This window comes from Calonectris borealis, chromosome 12 (assembly GCF_964195595.1).
Source record: "Calonectris borealis chromosome 12, bCalBor7.hap1.2, whole genome shotgun sequence".
Lineage (NCBI taxonomy): Eukaryota > Metazoa > Chordata > Aves > Procellariiformes > Procellariidae > Calonectris > Calonectris borealis.
Window position 1 is genome coordinate 3,911,396 of NC_134323.1, and position 23,515 is coordinate 3,934,910.

Sequence of the window (23,515 nt, forward strand, 5' to 3'; positions counted from 1 at the left end):
TTATACTAGAAACTCTGTGATTCTACAATAAAACAAATACATGTATGTTCTGTTGTTAGTAATTGGTGTTAAATGATGAGTATAGTTACTTCAAATGTGAAGATATGATAGATATTGTTCAGAAATTCGTGGGTTTGGTGTTAGGAGTTTGCTTCATGTTTTGTGGAAGTCCAGCACGATAGTATTTGTGTGTGTCTACCTTATGTTTCCCAGATTTCTACCATTTGAAAAACTGAAGTTGTAGGGTTTTTTGGTTATCTATGCTTTGAATAATTCCAGTTAATGAATGTCAATGAACTTTTTTTTCAGTCACCCAGCATGGGCACCCTGATGGGGGTGTATTTACCATGCATGCAGAATATCTTCGGGGTTATTCTCTTCCTTCGGCTGACTTGGATGGTAGGAATGGCTGGAGTTCTTCAGTCCTTCCTGATTGTATTACTTTGCTGCTGTTGTGTAAGTACATAGGTAAAATAATGCATGTGACATAACCTCTGTGAAACTATTGAGAAACTTGGAGAGGCTGCATTGCAGATGCATGTGTAAAGAAAAGCCAGATTTATGCTAGATACTTCTGCTATATTTGTAGCCATGTGATTTCTTTTTTTTTTTCCTCTTTTTTTTTTCCTTTTTTTTTTTTTTTGCTGGTATTTCTAAACTGGCAAAAATGGTGTTTGTTCAGCAAACAGCTGTTTTCTGTGCCTGTCCCAGGTCGTGGCTGCCTGCTTTGCTGGACTAGCCTTTGTTGGAATTTCAGCTCTGCAGATGGAGGGACACCTGCTTTCTTTTATCTTGCTTTGTCTGCAAACACCCATTATTTGACCCGATAAAGCAGTGGTCATCTCTCAAGCAAAAGTCTCAACAGCTTGATGATTAAATTCCTGCTACCCTTGTTTTCTTTCAGATAATGACCTGTTAAGGCAAAATAAATAGAAATATTGTATCCTATGTGCAGTGGCAGCTTTGCTCAATGAAGAAATAAGTTATGTTTTAAAAAATGTTGTTGACACAATTGCTTCCTTTTCCTTGTTTTCCCAGACTATGCTGACAACCATATCAATGAGTGCTATTGCCACAAATGGTGTTGTTCCAGGTAAGTATAGGTAGCAAACTTCTCATTTATGTTTAAATTAAAAAAAAAAAAAGTTGCTATAAGCTGTTAACATGGTTTTATTCTAGAAAAATCTGCTTAAGTCAGAATAGAAAGCCTGAATTCATATCTAGTATTTCTTCTTAGTATCAGTTAAGCTAAAGATTAAGTTACCCCTGTGCTAACAAAACGATACTTTAATTGAACCCCCCAAAAAATAGATACACAGCGTATAATTTTGTTGTATTCTTGTTGTGAATTTTTTACAATTTATAACAATAATTAAACGGTAATTTTACTCTCATTTTCTTGTTTTGTAGCTGGTGGCTCCTATTTCATGATATCCAGGTCATTAGGCCCGGAGTTTGGTGGAGCTGTAGGGCTGTGCTTTTATTTGGGAACAACATTTGCAGGAGCAATGTATATCCTTGGTGCCATTGAGATTTTATTGGTGAGTAGTACCGGAGTAGTCCTGCTTTTAAGGCAAATAGCATGTAGAAAATACTGTAGTATTCACGTCCCGTATTCATATAAACATTTACCAGAAGGTCTCCAGTTCCTCAGTGTCCAATTCTGTACTGCTTAGTGCTTCCCTTTGGAAGTTGCACACTCTGTGGGTGCCCAGAATGGAAGCTCTCCTGAAAACATAGGTGGAAGTGTGACTTAATCAAAGACACATGCTCATAATTGATAAAGTTGGCTCAATTGTACTACTGAAATAGAATGGGCAATATCCCTTGACTTTTCCTATAAACTGAAGATTCCTGTTAAAGAGCATGTTGCAAATTGGAAAGTGATTTACATTTCTAGTATAGGTACAAGATCACTACAGTAATATAGACAGAGTTCTGTTCCTGTGTTCCTTCAGCTTGCTTTCTTCTTGTTTCAGACATATATTGTGCCACAAGCAGCAATTTTTCATCCATCCGGTGCCCATGATGCATCCAGTGCTATGCTAAACAACATGAGGGTGTATGGAACTGTATTCCTTATCCTAATGGCAGTGGTGGTCTTTGTAGGTGTGAAATATGTTAACAAATTTGCTTCCCTCTTCTTGGCCTGCGTAGTAATATCCATACTGTCCATTTATGCTGGAGCTATCAAGTCCATCTTTGATCCACCTGAATTTCCGTGAGTAATATTTCTGGATGGGGGTACAGCTTTGCCTACAGGTCTGGAAGGTGTTCGGTGGAAGTTACTTAAAACTTGTGCCTAATACATTGTCAAAGCTATCTTTTTTGGTTAATTACCTCAGATTTTTTTAGCTGTATATAGTGACAGTGATAATCTTCCACACACAGAGCTCGTGGAATAGAAGTTTCTTAGCCTAAAATGAATCCATTATTACATTCTTTAACTGTTTTGGTAGAATGAAGTCTCGTGGTGAGTATACAGATTGATGGAGACTGACATTTCTCTGCTTCCTGCAAAGACAATCCAGTATCTTAGCCTACGGCTGTTGACTTAAATTTTAACAAGAATTTTGCTGGGTTATTTGTGGCAGTTAGTAGGAAGCAGTTTGGCAGATCCGTTTTCCCCAGGCCAGTCAGACATGATGTGCTGCCTTTGTGGTTGGAAACTGTGGTGGTGCGATGCAGCTGCTTGCTGAGAAATAGAGCATCTCTTAGGAATGTGGGAGGTGTGGTGGTGGGGCCATGCTGAGGCTCCAGCGAAACTTCCCCTTGGTCTGAAAGCAGATTAGTCTGGCATACGAGTAGCCCTGCTCTGAACACAACGCGTGCTCCTTAGCATGTTGGCAGTTAAACATGTAATACGGTTTCTTAAACTCAGAGCTGGCGCAGCAGTAACGTGGATACATGTGTTTTACCAGAAATGCAACTGCTGACAAGAGATGAATGGAACGGAAATAGAGTAGTTGAGTCTGCATAATTATTCACATCTTAAAATGTTGTGACCATAACTAAGTACTTGCAACCCTCAAGTGCTCCCTTTAGATATTTAGGGCCCAATGATTATAATGTTTTACAACAGTGGCAGGTTTAAAGCAGTAAAAATAAAACAATGTCTCTACCTCCCCCTCATTATCTCTTGGATTGTTCTTGAATGTTCTCCCTATCTTTCTTCCTTGGGCTGTATTCCTTTTTCTTTTGCTGAAGTAACTAGATACTGTATTTATTTTTAAATCTCGAGGGGAAGGCTTCTCTGAAGTTACAGTTCACAGGCCTGCAAACCCTACAAAAATGGCCCTGTCTCTTCCATTTTCCTGGCTTTAGTGATTGATAAGACCTGTTGAAACAGTTAAACTTACTAAAATGGAAAAAACAATTTTTTTTTTCTGTGGGTGTTTTCCGGCACTGGGAAGAGAAGCTGAATGAACTTTTAGTGGCAGCAAGCTGTTATGTAGTATCACCATGTCTTGGGGAACCGTCATTGGAGAAGTGGATTAAAAGTTTTCAGTGGTTAGGTGAAACACACAGGCACTGGAGGATTTTAGCAATTATGCATGGCATCTTCTGACAAAAAGAACCTTTGCTTATTGTGATTGAAATGTATGTTCCTAATTCTGAAGCTAAAATGTCAGGGGTCATTTGAGTGCTACTATACAGAAACTGGGATAATGTGATTCCAAATATCTTTACATATTCTAAATATCTAGTAATTTGAATGCTAGTATTTTTCAGATCTCTTCCACTCCAGTAGTTCTGTTTAACTGGGGAAAAAAAAAAAAGTGGCCTAATCTTTCCCTTTCATTGTTTAAGGTAAATTTACCAAATTCAATAGATCACACTGATGCGGCTTTTTATACCTCTCCCAAAATTGTTGGAAAAGTAGCTTTATACTTCTGACCCTTAAAGGAAACAGATACACAGTCTTTGTCCTGCTACCACCCTCTCTTTGAAGCTGAGAAATGATGTAGCAGACTAGAGCCACTTGAAGTTTCCATGATAGGAAAGAAAAATTATGGGGAAGGGCAGATTTCATTTTCCTGGTACCATGTAATAACACTGGTTTTCATGTTTCCCTTCTAGGATTTGCATGTTGGGCAACAGGACTTTGTCAAGAGATCAGTTTGATGTTTGTGCCAAAACCATAATTAAGGATAACATTACTGTGGCCTCCAAGCTTTGGGAGCTCTTCTGCCACAGTACAAACTTAACCACTGAGAACTGTGATGAATATTTCCTAATGAACAATGTCTCTGAGATAGCAGGAATTCCAGGAGCTGCTAGTGGTATTTTAAAAGGTATGATAGAATATTTTTTTCCCTTAGAGAGGAGGCATGCTGAGCAGTTGAAATGGGTTGAACTATTCCCTGGTTAAGAAAGAGGGACTGAAGAAATGTAATTACAGTGAAGAAAATTATCTTCAGTAAAGAAAACCAAGTCTTATAATCTTTAAAAAGAGTAGATGGCACTTTTGTCCTGATACAGTACTTATCTGCTGTAAAATTGATTTAAATTTGCCTTGTACATTTAATAATTTCAGCAGAAAGTCAGCTGTAATTGTGAGCTATACTAACATGAGTAAGTTGTTAAAATTTTTCAGAACTCTGTGTAGCTACTATGACTCTCCATTTCAGACAGGTTAAGATTATGTCCTGAAAGATAAGACTACTTATATAAAAATAGTGTACCTGCTCCTGAATATATCATTGGAAAGTGTTCGTTATTGAAATGAACTCCAGAGAACAGTTGCTTTGTGCAGGTGCTGAGTGCCTGAGGTTCCTGTTTTCACAGAAACCAGTAGTCTAGTTTCTAAAATGGACTCAGCATTTATTAGTGAAATTTCAAATGCCAACCATATAATTCTTCCACTGTCTAAAGAACAAATCCATTTATATCTAGGAAGCTGGTCAATATTGCTGCTTTGGATTCTCTGAGCTACTATGTATGGGTATGGTGGTTCATTAAAAATAGTCAATGTATGTATTGGGGTTAAAATAGGTACGAAGTTAAGAGTGTTACATTTAGTAATATTAAAGGATAAGATGCACTTAGACTTCTGTAGGCTATTCATACATGTTTATTGTTTTTGTTAGAGATTCCCTTGAAAGCATGCAATATAAATTTTCTTTCATGTAACTTGTATATGTCTTAATTTGTGTTGGATCACTGAATTGTATGAATTACATTTGCAATCTTCAGTTGTAGACCCATGATAATGAGAACAGGTTTGAACTGAAACATGCTTTTCTTTTTTGTGGTGTGATAACAACATGGAAGACAACTTATGGAGCAATTATTTGGAGAAAGGAGAGATACTGGAGAAAGCACATCATCCATCTGTTGACGTAGCAGGCCAGAAGAACAACCTTCATCTATATGTGCTTTCAGATATAGCTACTTCATTCATGGTGCTGGTTGGCATCTTCTTCCCTTCAGTGACCGGTGAGAATACTGGGACAAGAGGGCATCTTGGGTCCCAGAGCTTTCTTCTCTCCCTTGATCTTACGTCCAAAATGTGTTTTCAGGTATCATGGCTGGTTCAAACAGATCAGGGGACCTCAAAGATGCACAGAAATCCATTCCCGTTGGAACAATTCTTGCTATTGTCACCACATCACTAGTCTGTATCCTTTTAAAATTAGTAAAGTCCTAGCATGTTGTAAGTGACTTAGATGAATGACTGAGTCCTTGAGCTGAAAGCATCAGAATTATTATCCTGTTGTTTCCCATCCCCCTTTTTGTGCTGGGCTTTTTGGTTTGTTCTTTTGCATTTCCATTGCTTTTCTTTGCTATGAAGCAGTCTATAGCTTTTCAGGCTGGTGGAATAAAGATATATATTTTTTAGGATGCAGTGGACCATTAAGATGAGGGAAGGCTTTAAATGGGAGAGATCATAAATTTCAGTTCCTTAAAAAAAAAAAAAAAGCCTTTTAGTTTGAGTAACATTAAGGAGTATATGCTTTCTTGAACATTTTAGGGCAAGATAAACTGAAGTTAGAAATTAGACTAGGTGCTCCCCAAGTGTTTTTTTTGGGGGGCGAGGAGGGAAGGTTCATGTGTAGAGTCAGCTGCTCACTGGTACCAATGAATTTATGTATTTATTTTGAAGTCAGTGAAACAAGATCAGCTTACATCAGCTTATAGGGCTGTACTTTTTCTTTTTTCCCCTTGATTTTTAACACAGTCATCTGATTTAATGCTATTCCATGATTCTTAGACACATCTCCAGCTGGCATACGTGGAAGTGTTACAAACACCGTGCTCAGTAGTGAGCTCCACGTAGCTGTGAGCGACTCGTCGTTTCCTGCCTGTTTCCACTGAGACTGGAGTACTTAATTTGCAGAATATGAGGATGTTCCTCATACCAGATTTCTAGTTGCTGAGTGTGTGTTCAGAGGAACAGCCTTTGTCCCAATAGAAGTTGCTGGGTTTTGTACGTGGTTAAACTCTTCAGGGCTTAGGACCACAGAAGCTTTGCTTAGGAAAGACTGCTAATCTCTTCTCTCCTGCTAGAGATGAGATGAAGCCAAGGTCTTTCAGCTTCAGCTAGCTGTTGGCGTCCTAAACTACAATTTATCAACGTAGGAGATTTAAAAAAAAAAAAAAGGGAAAAGGCAATTAATAAGAACAAGGACTTCAAAACTTCTTTGTAAGAGCTTTCTGAATAAATCCCACCCAAAGAGCAGCTGGCAGAGATGGTGACTCTCCTGGAAATTCTGCTGGTTTGAACCTGTTTTTTGCCAAAGCTTGCCGAGCTGTAAATCAGGATCCCAGCTCACTTGTCCCAGCTTTTTAGGAGCGCAGCCTTTTCCAGGTGTTACTTTGGGAACTGACCCTGTACCAAGAAGTCTGCATTTCCTGTGAACATAATAAATATTAAAACAGGTCACAGACGTAACCCCCAGCTCTAATGTTAAAATATTTGCAGGTCAAAACTTATTTCGTGGTGTGTAACTTTATACGTAGATACTAATACGCCACCCAGTGGAAGGCTTACACCATAATTTTTAGGAGTGATCAATGTTTCCCCTTTTATTACTCTTTGTATTTTACAATTGTGTTTCAGGGGTAGAGGGTGGAGTTTAGGATTTAACCATTCATGTAAACTTAAATCACAAAATCAAAAACTTCTCTGGAATGCCAGATACAAAAACCCTGAAGTATTTTATACTCCCCAATGCAGAAGTAGTACAGTTCAATAACAAACTCAATGTTCAAAGACTTATTGGTGATGTGAATGCCATTAGACCACAAAATGAGAAAGTGCAAGGTAATGGTTTGCTATATGTTCAAAATATCTTCAGACACAAGAGGAGAGAGAAAATAAATATATTTTAATATCGGTTTCTGTTCAGATTAAATTGACATTTACGTATAAAAATATTTCCTTTGAAGTTATGTCCTTTATCATAACATTTAAAACTATCTTTTTTAAAAATTGAAACTTAGAATAATAACTTTGTCACTGTGTCTGTACTGTAGGACAGAGGCACATGTTGAACTTTCCACAATACTTTTTATGGTTGTTTTCATCTGCCATGTGTAAATAAATCCTACTTCCTTAGCACACTCTGTACTCAAGACTTCAGTTGTGTGTTATTATTTGGAGCCTGCATAGAAGGTGTAGTCCTGAGAGATAAGTAAGTTTTACTGCTTTAATGCTCTCCTTTCTTTTTCTTTTTTGCAGGGAAGGTGTGTTCTTTCCCATCTCGCCTCTCCCTAAACCATATTTGTATGTAAATTGTAAACAATGTTTTGGGAATCTTCTTGTATTTGGTTCGATATTTTGTGGCATGGCTCCCTCAGATTTTCCATCCTACGTCTCTTCCACCATCCCCCCCGCCCTGCCCCAAATCTGTGTTGTCTTGTGTTGGCGTACCCTTTTCAGTTTCCAGGGGTACTTGTTCAAAAATCAGATTCCTAACAGTAAACTATAGATTTCTATTTTTTCTTTCTCTTCCCTAGAGAAGGAAGATACAAAACAACAAAAATTCTCTCTTTTTTTTTTTTTTCCTTTTTTCTTCTCCAGATGAACCTTAATTTTTTACCTCGTTTGTTGTCGTCTTTTTGTTAATTACCGAGTTTGGCAAAATTACTCTTTGCAAACTGTTTTCTGGCTTCATTGCTGTCTGAGGTACTACTACTGATTTTTGTAAAAGTACTGGTGACGTCAATAGCATATGCCAAATAGCTGAAATTATTTCAGCCTATGGTATGTTAGCAAATGGCTTGCCAAGCTGCTCTAATCTTTCTTGTGCTTGCTGACCTCGGTCCCCTAAGTCAATGACTAGGATAATGTACATTCCCTGACCTATGCTAAAGAAAAATCTTAAAAGACAGGCAGATAGCACAAATCTGTATCTGTATATGTTGTATTGCTCATAGTGGTATTCATAGGAAGAAGTATTTCCTCATAGCATTTGTGATTATTTTCTTGCATAGAAACCCAATCAGACATCTGTAACTAGACAAAGTTTGACATTTGGTTATCTCTGCCCTCGGATTATTAGTTATCAAACATTTCTGTCTGTAAACCCAATGACAGTGTTCGCAGTACTAGAGTCTACAAGTGCTTTTTCTGAAAACTTCCCTCACATTGATGGACTCTTTCCAGTGGACAAGCAATGAAGTGCTTGTGACTATAATTGTCTGGGGAAAAAACAAACAAACAAACAATAAACCAAATGAAACAAACAAACAAAAAGACCCCAAAGTCTTCTATAAGGATGTCTGACACTGGATTGTGTTGGGTATTTTAAACATTAAACTTATTTTTTTGTTAAGAACTGCATCCTTCTAGGTGGAAGTAGAAAATAATGTTGTGATAATAACGTAACGGGTTTATAATATATAATCAAAAGAAAGTTTTTGAATTGTTGAAATCACGCTGCAGACACTTCCTATCTGTGTATTAAAAGTAACTCAGATTGTTTATATATATACTTATACTTCCTATATTTCCTAATCAAGAAAAGACATAATATTTAAATGACATCTTAAAACAGACCGAGAAAACCAAGCATGAGTGTCAAAATACTCCTTTGAATCTGAATGTCTTGCTGTTCTTCTCTGCAGGTACGGCGATGCAGTGAATAAGAACTTAGTGGTGGGCACCCTTTCGTGGCCCTCGCCGTGGGTCATTGTGATAGGATCCTTCTTCTCTACCTGTGGAGCAGGTTTACAGAGCCTTACCGGAGCCCCCCGGCTGCTGCAGGCAATAGCAAAGGACAACATCATTCCTTTCCTCTGGGTTCGTACATTTTTTTTTTTTAAAAAAAAAAAAGAAACACAAACAAAAAACCATTTTGTTCATCGTAACTAACCAGCTATTTGACTTTATGCTCTTGGAAATCAGATTTATTTTCCCTAGTTTGCCCAGCATTGAAGTGAAGGTCTGTTAAAAACTAGGAATATGTTTAAAGGAGTTTGACTAGACATATATGGTAATTTTATGAAGAAGTCTAACACCTAATTCAGTGAAGCACAGAAAGCCATTAGAATAATTTGACTCCTTGCTCTAGAGAAAAAAGTATGTAGGAAAATTACTATTGTTTTTTAAAATGTAGTCTTTTTTTTTTCATTGTAACTTTATGAAATGCTTGGAAGATATGCTAAATGTTTCTGTTTCTTCAGGTTTTTGGTCACGGAAAAGCGAATGGTGAACCGACGTGGGCTCTTCTGTTAACAGCATTAATTGCTGAGCTGGGAATCCTTATTGCTTCACTTGACATGGTGGCTCCAATTCTCTCAATGTAAGAAACAGGGTGGTTGCTATTTGGGGGGTGGGTGGGGAGAAGAAAAGAGCGATACTCCTTGAGTTTTGCCAATTTGATTGTCTTTCAGAACCATATCTTAAACCAGTGAAGCAAATTACCGGAGCCTGAGTTCCACTTTTATTATTTCTGTGAATTCTCTGGCTTTAGGTTCTACATATAAATCTATTTGTTTCTGCTCTGGAGTATTCTGTGAATAAACATGGTTTTAGTATATTGTTATTTTGTTTGGGAAAATGTTATTTTCATCGCAGAACAAAGATAGCGTTGATGATGTGGATAGATCTAACTTGATCCGATTAAAAAACTCTTCTGACTACTTTATACTGATAGTTCAGGCTAATAAAATTCAGAGGAATAGTCACAGGTGACAGAGCAGCTGTATTTTGACTGTAAATCATTCATGTGATTATAATACGTGCCAGAATTTATAAACGTGTGTGCTAAAAGGTTTTGCACTTCTTTTGCTTCTGCAGGTTTTTCTTGATGTGCTACCTCTTTGTTAATCTAGCATGTGCAGTACAAACACTTCTTAGAACTCCAAACTGGCGGCCCCGATTTAAATACTATCACTGGTAAGCAAAAGGCCAGCACGCTCAACGCCTACTCTGTGATCTACAGTGTGGGTTTTAGAACTCTCTCCATAAGGCTTGTGGGCATCTTTTATTCCTCTGGATACCAGTTCTAGACAAGAGTACATCAATGTAATACACGTAGAGGACCAGACCCAGATATTTAAAGGCATGAGGGTTTCATTCCAACAACAGGATACTAAAACTGTTGGGGACTACTTTTACTGCTGGTTCAGAATAGACAATGTAAAGAAAAAAGAGCAAGAGAATAATTTACTTGTTTTTAAGCTTTTCTACCCCACTACTCGCTAATATCTTTGCTTTTTGTTTCAGGGCCCTCTCATTTTTAGGCATGAGTATTTGCCTGGCACTGATGTTCATTTCATCTTGGTATTATGCTTTGGTAGCTATGCTTATTGCAGGCATGATTTACAAGTACATTGAATACCAAGGGTAAGTATTAACTGGATAGAAAAGGGTAGGATGGAGATTGGGTCTATTTTTTATGAATTCTCTCTAGCCTTCACATTTGGAGAAGGAACTGTCCAGAGATATGACTTAGAGGGCTTTCCTTATTAGTTCATTTTTTTCATTGTTTTACTGTGTCAGTGCTAAACAAAAGCCCCTGAAGTGCTTTGTTTTAAGCCTCTAAAGGTGTTTGGTGAAACTTGAGAGTCACAGGAGGCAGAAACCTGGTTGAGATCTATCCTTCTGCTGCCTATCAGGCATAGTTACTTCAGGCCCAGAACACCTGAAGGTAGCCATCTTATTGCAATTTATCTGGTGCAAAGGTCTGTCTAGAACAGTCCTTGAAAAGCTGAATCTGCAGGTTAGGTTGCCTGAGATTGTTAATATCTGATGGAGTCAGGCTGTAGTATGGCTGTATAAATTAATTTTAACAAATCAGGTATTGAAATGCCTGTTTGTTTATGCTTGGGAAGTGTTCTCTGTAGTGGAGTGTTGATTACAAATTAAACACAGAATCGTTGTGGTGGTGTTGTGGTATAGGTTTGACTGAAACATTTGCATTTCTCTCGTGGTATGTGGTAAATATTAGATACATACATGTACAAATGATAAATATACATGTGATGCATGCTATGTATCACATTATTAAACTCATTATAAGGTGGTGATTTCTCTATAGCATGACTGTCAGTGTGCAATTAAATACTTGTGAAACCATATGTGGGCTAAATGGTGTGTTCTTCATAGTGCGGAGAAGGAATGGGGTGATGGTATCCGAGGTCTTTCACTCAGCGCAGCAAGATACGCCTTACTCAGACTGGAGGAGGGCCCTCCACACACAAAGAACTGGAGGTACGCATTTTAGACTAATAAAATGCACTGTCATGATTATCTACTTACAGTTAAGGAATTAAACTGGACTCCAAACAAGACACTTACGGTCTGTGTGAATGAATTTAAATCCCCAGAATATTTTAAAAAAAAAAAAAAAAAAAAAAGTGTTGAGTCTGCGGTGAGCTGCCCTGTCACTGCCCAAGTGTGTGGGCCCTGTATGGGCAGACCTTTCTTGTCTTTTGGATCTTTAATCGAACTCTGAGTTGGTGAATTCAGAAGTGGAACTTGGGGAAACTGTGGAGATCTCTGAGTACAGAAGTCCAGAGGCCCATGGTAATTTGCACTGGGGGCACAAAGAAATCACTGCTATCATTCTAGGATTAAAAACCGGAACAGTGGCCAACATTTCTCCCTCTGGCTTTGTGCATTGAAGACAGATTAAGAGAGCAAGAACCCTCCTCTCAGTTATGCATTGCGCAATTCTTAGGCTCTGAACAAGAGGACTAGGAATCTACGAAAGAAGAGAGTTTTATAAATCCTTTTATACTTGCTCAACCATAGCTTAAGAGAGAAAATAACTTAATTGATGTGTAGCGATACCTTAAGGTACAGAAAGCAGGTGGGAACTGTGTTTAGATTCATGTTTCCCAAGTGTTTGGCACAAGTATGCAGATAGATCTGGAAGGACAGCCTTTCAGTATGAACACAGTGTGTGCTCTAATAGTACTTAAAAGAGCCTTGAAAATCAACCACATAAATAAAACATTAATGCAAGCCTCTTAAGCTAAGTACGTGAACGGGTTTTACGACTGTCAAAACAACGCAGCAGCAGAATTCCTTCACTGCTTCAAATCTGCTTTGAATCAATAGAAATAAAATATTAATTAAAACCCCTCTAATGTGTGAGATACAGCAAGAATTTACTGTTTCAGAGTTAATATTCAAGCACAATTAAACTGATGAGAGGCAGTTTTTTAGAAGTGTTTTTGTTAAAGCATTAGTAAAAAATACATTCGCTTTTTTATCTTCTGTAGGCCTCAGTTGCTGGTGCTTCTGAAACTTGATGAAGATTTGCATGTAAAATACCCTAGATTGTTAACCTTTGCATCTCAGCTGAAAGCTGGCAAAGGTTTGACTATCATAGGATCAGTGATCCAAGGGAATTTCTTGGAAACTTATGGAGAAGCCCAGGCTGCTGAACAGGTCAGTGTTTTAAACAAATTCCTAAAGTAAAAAGGGGTGAGTGGGCAGATAACTTAGAAGTTTCATAATCGTACATGGAAAAAAGCGTATCAGTAAGGCTTCCCTGACATACAGGACTAGTTGAGTAGTACTACAGCTGTTCAGTAAAGGGCTTGCAAACATGTTTCAGCTGCCACTTGTGGCTTTGGGGATATAATAAGATCGATGCTTGCAACTTGTGTAAACAGCCTTACTGCATAAAACTGTCTTGATTTATAAGAAAGAATTACTATGGAAGTCTATGTATGCTGATAATGGAGGGAAGAGGACTATTTAGTTTTCTGAACATACCAAGAAACATTTCAATAACACTCAATTATTACAAGCTTGGCAAATGTGCTATGTCTCTTTCAGTGTGGTGATCAATTTATTACAAAAAGCGTTGAAGGATGGTCCTGAAAATTTGTTAATAAATCATTTCATCTTCTTCACTGTGTAAACATGACATCATAACCCTGCTTACCTCTGTATAGTATCAGCACATCACTGTTTTCTTCCCCAGAGGCTTTTTATACAGGAAAACTGTGATAAAGGGAAAACTAATTCATAGGCCTATGTGTTGACCCAGTTTGTTTAGTTTTTAAACAAATAAAGGGTATGGTGTTCTTGATAAGTGGGGGGGGTTTGGTGCTTACATGTGTAAATTGAATATAATAACACAGCATGTTACATAGAAATCTGAAACTGGAAATCCGAATGAAGTTAATTAACCTTGGGTTTAAAAAGGTGAGTGTTTTAGGATTAGAAAATGGAAAGTGAGATGGTAACACAGATACCACTAAGTACTACTAGGAATAAGAGATTATAGCACAAACCAAAAAACCCTTATCTCAATCTGTTAGAAATAATTATGTTTGGAAGGGAACTATGTGTGTTTTAAACAAGTATTATTCACAATTAGTGGGTATTTTCTCTTCTGGTTTATTAAGGAAAGCGGATGAGCAGAACTTTGCTTTGAAATGTGTTTTACCTGTGGATGTGTGAACCAGGAATTTACGTTGTAATCACATGATAGAGAAATACTAACAGTTCCTCTTGGTTGTGAGGTTTTTCCTTGTCTGTCTTGCAGACTATTAAGAATATGATGGACATTGAGAAGGTGAAAGGATTTTGTCAAGTAGTTGTAGCCAATAAAGTTCGAGAAGGAATTGCCCACTTGATCCAGTCCTGCGGACTAGGTGGCATGAAACATAATACTGTGGTTTTGGGATGGCCGTATGGCTGGAGGCAAAGTGAAGATCCAAGGTCATGGAAGACATTTATAGGTGAGCTTTAAAGCTTCTGTGTGATCAAACATTGTGAACAGAGATGTTTATTACGTATATGGTACACACGGGGGATTTTAACAGAATCCTTGTGAAATTGGTTTTGGTTTTTAGTCTGTTTTTTCTAGTATTGATTGTGAAGTAGATAATTTCTCACAAAACTGCTCTATGTTTGAAATACCACTTCTTGTAGGTAAAAGACTTAGGAAAGATCTTTAAAGATTAATCTAGCAGCTAAAATTCATCTGTCTAATGAATGGTTTAAAAATTACGGACTTGATAGATACTGGGGTTTTTGGCAAATTATAATTTGTTTCCTAGATAGTTTGTCTTTTCACTGGTCCTACCCTATCCATCTCTCTTCACTACTGGAGCTAACATTCTCCTTGCCTATATCGCTCTCCTTCCCCTATGGGCCAGCTACTTAACACAGTCAAATTAGAACAGACCAGATGCTTTCTCCTCATACCTCGCTTTGAAGGTTGCTGCTTTTATTTTAAACATGAAATAGGGCTTGTGTTCCAGTAAGTCTGCTTTATCCTAGCTTTATCATTTGGTCCGACCTGTCTATACAAGCCTTACTGTGCATACTTTTCTTTATGTAAGCAATGACTTTTATGGTTTGCTGACATTTGCTCAGTGAGTAACTTTTTTATTTTTATAAACCATAGATCACTTGCAGAATTGGAAGTAACTGTCTGTTTTTCCCCTTTTGGGCAGGTACTGTTCGCTGCACAACTGCAGCCCATCTAGCTCTGCTGGTTCCCAAAAATGTGTCTTTCTACCCCAGCAACCATGAGCGTTACAATGAAGGCAACATTGACGTGTGGTGGATTGTGCATGATGGAGGCATGTTGATGTTGCTTCCTTTTCTTCTCAAACAGCACAAAGTAAGGAGCTAGCCAAAGAATGTTTGTCACCCAACTACTTATGTGTGCATTAGTTTAAAGAAACAAATAGTGGAGCCTGTGTTGATAAATGAGAGTGGATATATTGACAAGTTTCTGTTTCGTAGAGCAAAATATTATTGGTTCAAATACTGAGAGTTTGCATTCCCTCACCAGGTTTGGAGAAAATGCAAAATGAGAATTTTTACTGTAGCTCAGATGGATGATAACAGCATCCAGATGAAGAAGGACTTGGCTACTTTCCTCTATCAACTCCGAATAGAGGCAGAGGTAGAAGTGGTAGAAATGGTAAGGGATTTGAGCCTGTTTTTCACTTGATGATGCAAATGGTGGTATTTGGTTATGACTTGATTACAAGCACAATATTTTTTTCTTATTTCTGCAGCACAATAGTGATATCTCAGCATATACTTATGAGAGAACTCTTATGATGGAGCAGAGATCTCAGATGCTGAGGCAAATGAGGCTGACAAAAACAGAGAGGGAAAGGGAGGTATGTCATTTGTGGTTGATTGCTGTGGGCTGCTGAGGTGGATGACACAAAGTGCCTTCCTAGTAGTGTTTTATATAGCTGCTGCTTAAATTTAACTCCTGTGTTTTAAAGATGTAAGGAAATACTTTTAGTGTAGTTTTTTTTTCCCCAAAATTGCATATAGTCATTAAATAGCCTGGCTGTACTTGCAGAAACCATGCTAGAAACTATTTATTTGGGGGGAAAACGATGGCAGTATATACGCTGTAGAAACAATTTGTGTGTTCCCCTTTGCAATGTAAATGATACTTGACCTGAGGACGTAAGTCTCAACCCTTTCTTGACCTTGTTTTTGCTTTATACGGCATGTCCAGAGTTTGTCTCATATTATAGTATATCCTGTTTTCCTGCTGAAGATTTCACTCCAGTTTGGACTGTTAGGACACGTAGCTATGAAAGGTGCAGATGATCTAATTTTTCTGCATGTGTTTGTCCAACTTTTTTTTGTTGTCAGTTTTGAGTCAGACTTGTCCATTGTTTCAGACCATGTCATGATGTGAGCTAGACTGTCTTTTTTTCTTGTATAGGTACAGGCCTCTGTTAGTCCAAATTCTGCACGGCTTACACCCATCAAAACTGTTTAAAGTCAGTTTGGTATGTAAGATTATTGTCTAGGGCAGATGTGTGGTATCAGAGCTGTTCTAAATGCTAAATTGACTGTACAAAATACAGGATACAATGGAACAAAAAGTCTTTAATTGCTTAAACAGAACCAGAAAATTAGTCTCTGAGTTCACCTTGTCATTCATGTGCCCTCTAGGCTCAGCTGGTAAAGGACAGACATTCAATAGCACGACTGGAGAGCCTCTACTCAGATGAAGAAGATGAGGGAGACCCAGTTCCTGAGAACATCCAGATGACCTGGACAAAAGAGAAATGTGACGCTGAGAAGCGGAACCGAGGCAGTGCTGTGGGAAGCTTTAGAGATCTCATCAGCATTAAGCCGTGAGTCTTGTCTAAGTCAACAGCTTGCGCCTCCTGGAACTCTAGATGTGCTGTGCTTTTATTATCTTTTGTCTCCTAATCCTTGGTCTAGACTTGCGCAATAAACATTGAGACCTGACTACTGAAAACACAGCAGTTAGCCTCCTGAGAAATCTCTAACCAATTAAATGTAGCACACATCCCTCAACATTTTACTTGGTATAGTCAAATTCTAAATTGGAGCTGTTAAATCCTATTACAACTTTTCTCCTGTCTCCCAAATACCTCAACAAAACACACAATTAAAAACCAGACTGATAATTTCCCTGATCTAATCAGAATTAAAAAAAAAAGACTGATAATTTCACTATCTAATGTGTAGCGCGGATGTTTAAGCAGCAAGGAAGAAGCTATGGAGATGGTGGTGAATGACTGTGAATAGAATATGTGTGTGATAAAACCCTCTAAGACAGAGTTGCTGTTGAAGGAGCACTGGCATGTAACAACAGCCTTAGTATTACCATGTGCGTGCCTCTTGAATAGCTACACGTAAAGCTCTATTTGTGGCTTTGTATAAAAACACGTGAATCTCTTGTGACCTCTTTGATGTACTACATCTTACACGAAGCGTTCACTCAGTCAGCTTTGCATACTTGGCAAAGTTCCAGATTTTTCTTCCTTCAGTGAGAATTCAAATCTGGTTTAGGATGAATCATACGTAGTTTATATACTGTAGAAATTCTGCTGAATTTGGTGTTAACTACCTGTACTTTTTCCTCTTCCATGCTTTCAGAGAGTGGGAAAACTTGTAAGTTTGTTATTTAACTTAGAAGTACATTAAGATGGTTGAGAGGGAAGACTTCATTTTCTCAACTAAAAGCAGGAAAACTATATGTAATTATGGAAGAAAAGAAAAGGAGTTAGAGTTGAGCAGTCTTAGCAATGTTTTTGAAGGGAGCAGGATTAGCCACTTAAGCTAAGTATCATTATAAATAGCACATAATAAACTACAAGAGCTGTCCTCACTAAGGCAGGATAGAAAACAATTACAGGTCTGAACCTATTTTCTTAAGCAGAGTGTGACACAAGAAGTGGGAAACATTACTCATTTAGAGAAGCTCTCATTCCATGACACTGCTATGATGTTATTTCTGGCAGTTTCTGGACACTAAACAAACCTTCAAATCACTGGGGAGAGGCCAATTTTAAATGTCACTTAGAGAATACCAAACCTTTAGTTTTCCATTACGTTTCCAAAACCATACGTAGTTAATAACAGTATATTGTTTCTGGTGCTGGTTTCTTCCTCACTTCCTGTAAACATAATCTGGCCTCTGTGTTGTCCCTGGCTTTCCGAAGCTGACATCATGAAGACAGGGGATGTCCTTGCTCTAAACTAAATAAGAACATGAAATAACAGAGAGGTAATTCAAAGTGGGTAAATTGTGTTGTTACTGCAATACAAATTATTCTTACCATTGCATCTTCTATTTTCTGTATATATGAAATACTTCTTTGCAAACCTAAATATTTGGAAGAGCAGCAAGGTTACTAAAGACTTTCACTCATAACGTGTAAAGCTGAATTAACAAAACTACAGACTCATATTTGGTTCGTTTCTAGATTTTAATATATTAAAATAAAGAAAAAAACAAGTGGAAAATCGTCAAAACTGCAGATATAGTCTCCCTTTGATAAGTCCATTTCTGTATTGTTTTTCCTTTTACGTTACCAAAATAATGGTTGATTTCCTGTAGGAAGGAAGCATACCCTGGCTCAAAGTCCTCAAAGGATACTTTCCAGTTCTGTTACTGCATGAACTGATGTTATTTTGTCATGATATATTCTGAATAATTAATCCTGTTACCTCTCTTAGCCTGGATTCTTAAGCAGCAGGCTTATGAGATCATGCTGCATCTATTCCCTTCTCTCCCATAACTTCTGAACCAAGTGGCTACTCAAATTTGAAAGCATGATTGAGATTTTAAAGATACTTGGGTCATAAGTTTTTCCTGCAAATAGCCAGGCAGAGAGGTTGATTAGTTTCCAACTGAAGGAAAGGTTAAAATCCTTATTATACACCAGAAAAGCCCCATAAGCAGGCATACATCCAGCCATTTGTAGGCTGCGTTCCAGCCTACAAATCTGTAGGAAACAAGGCTTTCTCTGGAGATGTCAACTGCTGTTCAACACAAAAAGACAAGTGCACTCATGGGAAGTGGACTGAGCGCAACGGTGCCAGTCCCCTACTCGGTTCTGACGGGTCTCTGAGAAGGAGTTTTCCGGTGCTGAGTCCGGAGAGGAGACCGGAGAGGTCTGTGCTGCCATGGGAGTGAGGGCATCTGGAGAGGGCTGCCGGAAGGGAAGGCTCTGCAGTCACAAGTGTCCACAGTCAAAGAGCATGTCCCCTTGTGCAAATGCGTTTCAACTTCTTATGCAAGACTGTAAATCATCTTTATAAAATACGCTTCTTGAAGAGCAATGTAACTTTGTAAACTGGAGACTTCACTCCAGGGATCTTAAAACCGATGGACTAGCAGTACCTGAAGAACTCTTTGAAATCTCTTTTGTATCTTCATCATTAAGTTCGAAAAATTTTACTGTGTGTTGAGTTGGCATTTAACAGAGTATTTAGGAGATTTAAGGTATACTTTTAAGAGCCTTTTTAATAATTCCGTTTTGAGAGGCATGTTTCTACCAGTAAGTCTGAATGTGCTTCTTCTACAGGAACCAGTCTAATGTCCGAAGAATGCACACAGCAGTGAAGCTAAATGAAGTTATTGTAAATAGATCCCATGATGCCAGACTTGTTCTCCTCAACATGCCTGGTCCTCCAAAGAATACTGATGGTGATGAAAACTGTATCCTTTCAGGCAAGGCCTGGTCCACGTAGAAGATCTTCCTTTAATGTGTGCTCTTGAATTCATTTTGCCACGAATGCTGTCAAGCTGTAGCATGCGACAGTGTCCACTGCGTGGAGGGTACTGGCTTGTGGCTGTTATGTAGTAATTGCTTAAAGTATAAGTTGCCACTGGTTGCTCTGGAAGCCTTGTAGGTTTGAAATTAGTCTTGTCTAAATTCTTACTTGATCTAATTTATGTATTTATTAAATCAAATTTAATTACATTTACTTAATTTAATTCTCAATAGTGGATGTAGCAGATGTTTAAGACGGCATTCACAGCAGCCAGCGCTCTGGGCAGGGCAGTGTCTGAACTCGAGTGAACAGCAAGTCCTGAAGGAGAGGGCGTATATCAGGCATAGCTCACACATCAGAATTCAGGAGCTTAGCTCCAAGTGCGATACTCTGGAAAGATTAAAATTCAAACCCACAGTATTTAGGTACTTAGAGGGGTACCTGCACCATGCCTCTATGCAAGACCAGTGCTGAGGGTTTTGATCTGGTGAGCCTGTTGGCACGCAGTTCTCTGTCCACAGCTGCTCTTCAGCCTTGGTTTGTACCATTAAATTAGCAAGCCTTTCACTGGCCTGTGCCAAAAGATGTATGTCACAAGTCACAAATCACAGACCAAATGATTGTTTTCTCCTAAATCTAGATAGTAGTAGTAGCATCTGTTTCACAACAGTGTGCTGGCCAAAGAAAGGATAAAAACATTCCTCTTAGCATAAGGGGGTTTCAACCACAGCTACTACAGCTCAGGAGAGATGTTAAACTTGAGGTTATGGGGGAGGATGTTTATTCCTTCACCCTTCCCTGGAGAGGCTGAGCCACTGTGACTGAAAAACACTCAACATTCATGGAGAGCGGCTGGGAAGGGAGTGTGACTGTGTAACCGGGTGCCGCCAGCATCATGACGGGCTCAGCTTTGGGCAGTGACGGGTTCATTTTGGAGCCGGCTGAAACTGGCTCTGTCCAACATGGGGGCAGCCCCTGGTCTCGTCTCACAGGATGCCCCTACAGCCTCCCCGCTACCAAAACTTGCCACGTAAACGCGATACAGAGGCTGATCACTCTGTATTTTGGTTTTGATGCTTCTTTTGTCCTTAACTTCACCGAAACAGACATGGAGTTTCTTGAAGTCTTGACTGAGGGTCTGGAGAGAGTATTACTTGTTAGAGGTGGCGGCCGGGAAGTCATCACAATTTACTCCTGATTTAGTACAAGCTTCTAACGCTGGTCTACATTTACCTTCTTGGCGATAACGGACATTCCAGTCTTAAATGGAGAAGAAAAAAAGGTTTTTTGCCTAACTTTCTCCTCATCCAGTCCTATTCATTGTCTTTCCATTTGCTACATACATATCTTTTGGGATTGCAGTATTGTTACACCATCCAATTAGCAACATAAGTTAATTGTGAAGCTGCCGCATTATTCAGTTTCTGCTTTGGTACTCCAGCATTCGTGCATGTAGTTTTAACACTAAACCTATTTTTAGTCAGCACTGCTGTGTGCAGTATTTTTAGTAACTGTATGTAAAGTTAGGACATGAAAGCCAGTTACTGTAAAAAGATTTTAAAAGCTTTTTATATTAGGTTTGGGGGATAGAATTACATTATATAGCAGCTAGTTTCTGCTGATGTTCAGCTATAAAGCATTTTCTAAGAGCACACTAAATTGTAAGAGAGGACTGAAAAAGCTTTGTTTTTCTGGGTTTATTTCCAGAACTAAACTCTCAGTATTGGATAAGAATTTATACTTTTAATACATTTATTGATAGAGATTTAAATAAATTATGTTGATATAGTTGAAATTATGTATGTAGCTTGCTACAAATTGTGTTGCTTCTTAGACTTGAGGTTCTGTGAGGCCAGATCCCTATTTATTTTTGTATTTATTTGTCAGAAATATTGGATACGCAGATGCAGACTGTTTAGGATAACAGAGATCTCACAATAAATTTTGAATCATCAGTGGATTGAAGGACCAGTCCTGTGCAGTTCTTCCATGCTTTAAATTTCTTGCAGACCATCCATCAAAGTACATTGAGCATGTTGGAGTCCCGTGTGTAGAGCCAGGCGCTATGCTGCACGCACAGCGATGGGATTGCACTTGCACAAGTACAGGGGACCTGCTGCTTCATTGTATGCTTTATGCCCTTAGAGGAAACAGAAGAAAAGAAGACCTATATTAACCAATAAGTCTCTGGAGATTTTATCAAGCCCATTGAGTTGTACTTTATGTACAGAACGTTCGTATTTTTTCAATAAAATGTTGCATACACTTTGAACCTCTCTGTTCTGTGTGCTATGGTGAATTACCTAGGAAGACCCCGTCTGTCCTTCCCTGCGCAGAACTGCTGTCATCTGACTGCGGCGCATCAGCACCGGTGGATCCACTGTGAGGGGGAGGTGGTGGAGAGGTGTCGGTGCTCCCCCATATGGCGCAAGCACTGCACTGTGGAGGTGCCATCTTAGACTTCAAAGCAGGCTGGTGGCGTGTCTAAGCGAGTAAAGGCTCCTGGGTCTGGAGTTACTACCATATGCAATAGCCAGGTAGAACTCCGTATACCTGTAGACTGTGAAACACACACAAGCTGGTACTCCCTCAAGATGTCCGGCTGTCTGGGAAAGCAGTAATCCCAAACAAGGGACAACTGTGAGCTAACCTCTATGGGATGGATTAGTAGTTCGGGAAGAAAGGTGGGGATTGATGCGTTTCTCTGACCCATGTGCTCTTGCTAGTTGGTATATTAGTTCTGTCAACCCTGTTGGGATAGTACTTCTGGTTGTTTCGCTGATAATAGCATGACCAATTTGTCTGTGTGACAAAAGTCTGAGAAACTATCTAGGCCTTTATCTTGAATAAGAATAACATAATAAAAAAATGCTTGTTAAAAGAGTTCTATGGTTAAAGCCTAAGTTTGTTCTCTCTGTGAAATAGGACATACCTGATGGGAGCAGGATGGTATTAGTGCGTGCAAGATCCCTGCAAGACAACAGCCAGGAAACAACTCTAGGGTGCGCTCTCTACTGGGTATTTTTTATTTTATTTTTTTAACAACAGTTTTGCTTTTTTGGTTTTGAAAACCAAAATTCATTTCACTCACATTTTAAAACCAATGGAAAGAATAAAGCTTGCTTATTTGTAAATGGTGTGCTATTTGTAGAGAGATCATTTTTACATCTTCAGAGGCCTAAGTAGTAGTATGCAAGTGTACAGCAATCATGATAGTTAACACCTATTTGCAAGCATTCTTTTATAGGAGTAATATAAAAAGTTTATGAAAACTTTTTTATTCCTCAGACTTTGGTAGGTCTAACTATGAGATACTAACTTTCTTTTACCAAATGTAAACTTCTAATATAAACATGCTGAGAATTATAGCCACTTACTCCTTAGGAAATTTTATGCATTTGGATGACAACTCCACCTCACAAGAGGATTTCAGTGCTATCTATTACCTGAGCCAAGTAACCTGTTTGTGGCTTTATTATATTTTTAACATCCAACCAACCGAGTGAATATCCTTACAGATACATTAGGTTAGGTTTTCAGAGGTTATTCTATGCAATGTGGATTAAAAAAAAAACCTGATTCATCTTTGTGTGGACCCTAAGGATTAAATAGGCTCCAATTATGTGAGACACCTCTATATGGAGAAGGTTCAAAATAAGTTCCTGTGAGACTTGGCTTACGTTGAAGTGCAGAGTCTAGGGGTGGATGTCGGTGAAAACTGGAAGTAGCACGGAAAAAGTCATGTAAGGAAAACATCAATGAAAAAGGTAATTTCTAGTTGAGTCAGCTTCTGTGAGGGTAACCGAATGGTCATCTTCCATTCCTGTCCCTACTCTAAAACCTTTTTTTGGTAAGGAGATGAGAGCATTGCAATTAAAACACAACTTGACATAGTCGATTTAAGCTCTTTGTATACGGGTATAGAGAATTACACTTAAAACCTCTATGGTATAGTTTTAATAATTAGTGAGTTATTAAAAAAATCCTGCCGTAGCACAAAGATGTCACTTTGCTTTACCTTCCACCTCCAGAAAACTCGCAACCAAACCCACCTGCACGCCAAAGGCTGTCTCACGTTCTGTG

At 38.6% G+C, this 23,515-nt stretch overlaps 1 protein-coding gene across 15 annotated transcripts in view; it reads left to right on the plus strand.

The window, feature by feature from the left end:
* The window catches only part of SLC12A4 (solute carrier family 12 member 4), a 51,702-nt gene extending 29,136 nt beyond the window's left edge, over positions 1–22,566 (plus strand). For 11 of the 15 annotated variants that reach the window (XM_075161077.1, XM_075161080.1, XM_075161086.1 and 8 more), the window contains 21 exons: positions 310–456; positions 1,039–1,093; positions 1,411–1,541; positions 1,980–2,221; positions 4,081–4,295; positions 5,275–5,439; positions 5,523–5,621; positions 7,580–7,637; positions 9,073–9,247; positions 9,631–9,749; positions 10,247–10,345; positions 10,676–10,795; positions 11,558–11,662; positions 12,679–12,847; positions 13,956–14,151; positions 14,872–15,041; positions 15,216–15,347; positions 15,445–15,552; positions 16,352–16,536; positions 19,243–19,376; positions 20,539–21,704. In XM_075161077.1, coding sequence (XP_075017178.1) covers positions 310–456; positions 1,039–1,093; positions 1,411–1,541; positions 1,980–2,221; positions 4,081–4,295; positions 5,275–5,439; positions 5,523–5,621; positions 7,580–7,637; positions 9,073–9,247; positions 9,631–9,749; positions 10,247–10,345; positions 10,676–10,795; positions 11,558–11,662; positions 12,679–12,847; positions 13,956–14,151; positions 14,872–15,041; positions 15,216–15,347; positions 15,445–15,552; positions 16,352–16,536; positions 19,243–19,376; positions 20,539–20,630 — 2,916 coding nt within the window. In that variant the 3' untranslated portion in view covers positions 20,631–21,704. Of the gene's footprint in view, positions 1–309; positions 457–1,038; positions 1,094–1,410; positions 1,542–1,979; positions 2,222–4,080; positions 4,296–5,274; positions 5,440–5,522; positions 5,622–7,579; positions 7,638–9,072; positions 9,248–9,630; positions 9,750–10,246; positions 10,346–10,675; positions 10,796–11,557; positions 11,663–12,678; positions 12,848–13,955; positions 14,152–14,871; positions 15,042–15,215; positions 15,348–15,444; positions 15,553–16,118; positions 16,186–16,351; positions 16,537–19,242; positions 19,377–20,538; positions 21,705–21,739 lie in introns of those variants that run through there. The other 4 variants (XR_012675356.1, XR_012675354.1, XR_012675355.1 and 1 more) reach the window with 4 other exon arrangements.
* The last annotated feature ends 949 nt before the right edge of the window (positions 22,567–23,515 follow it).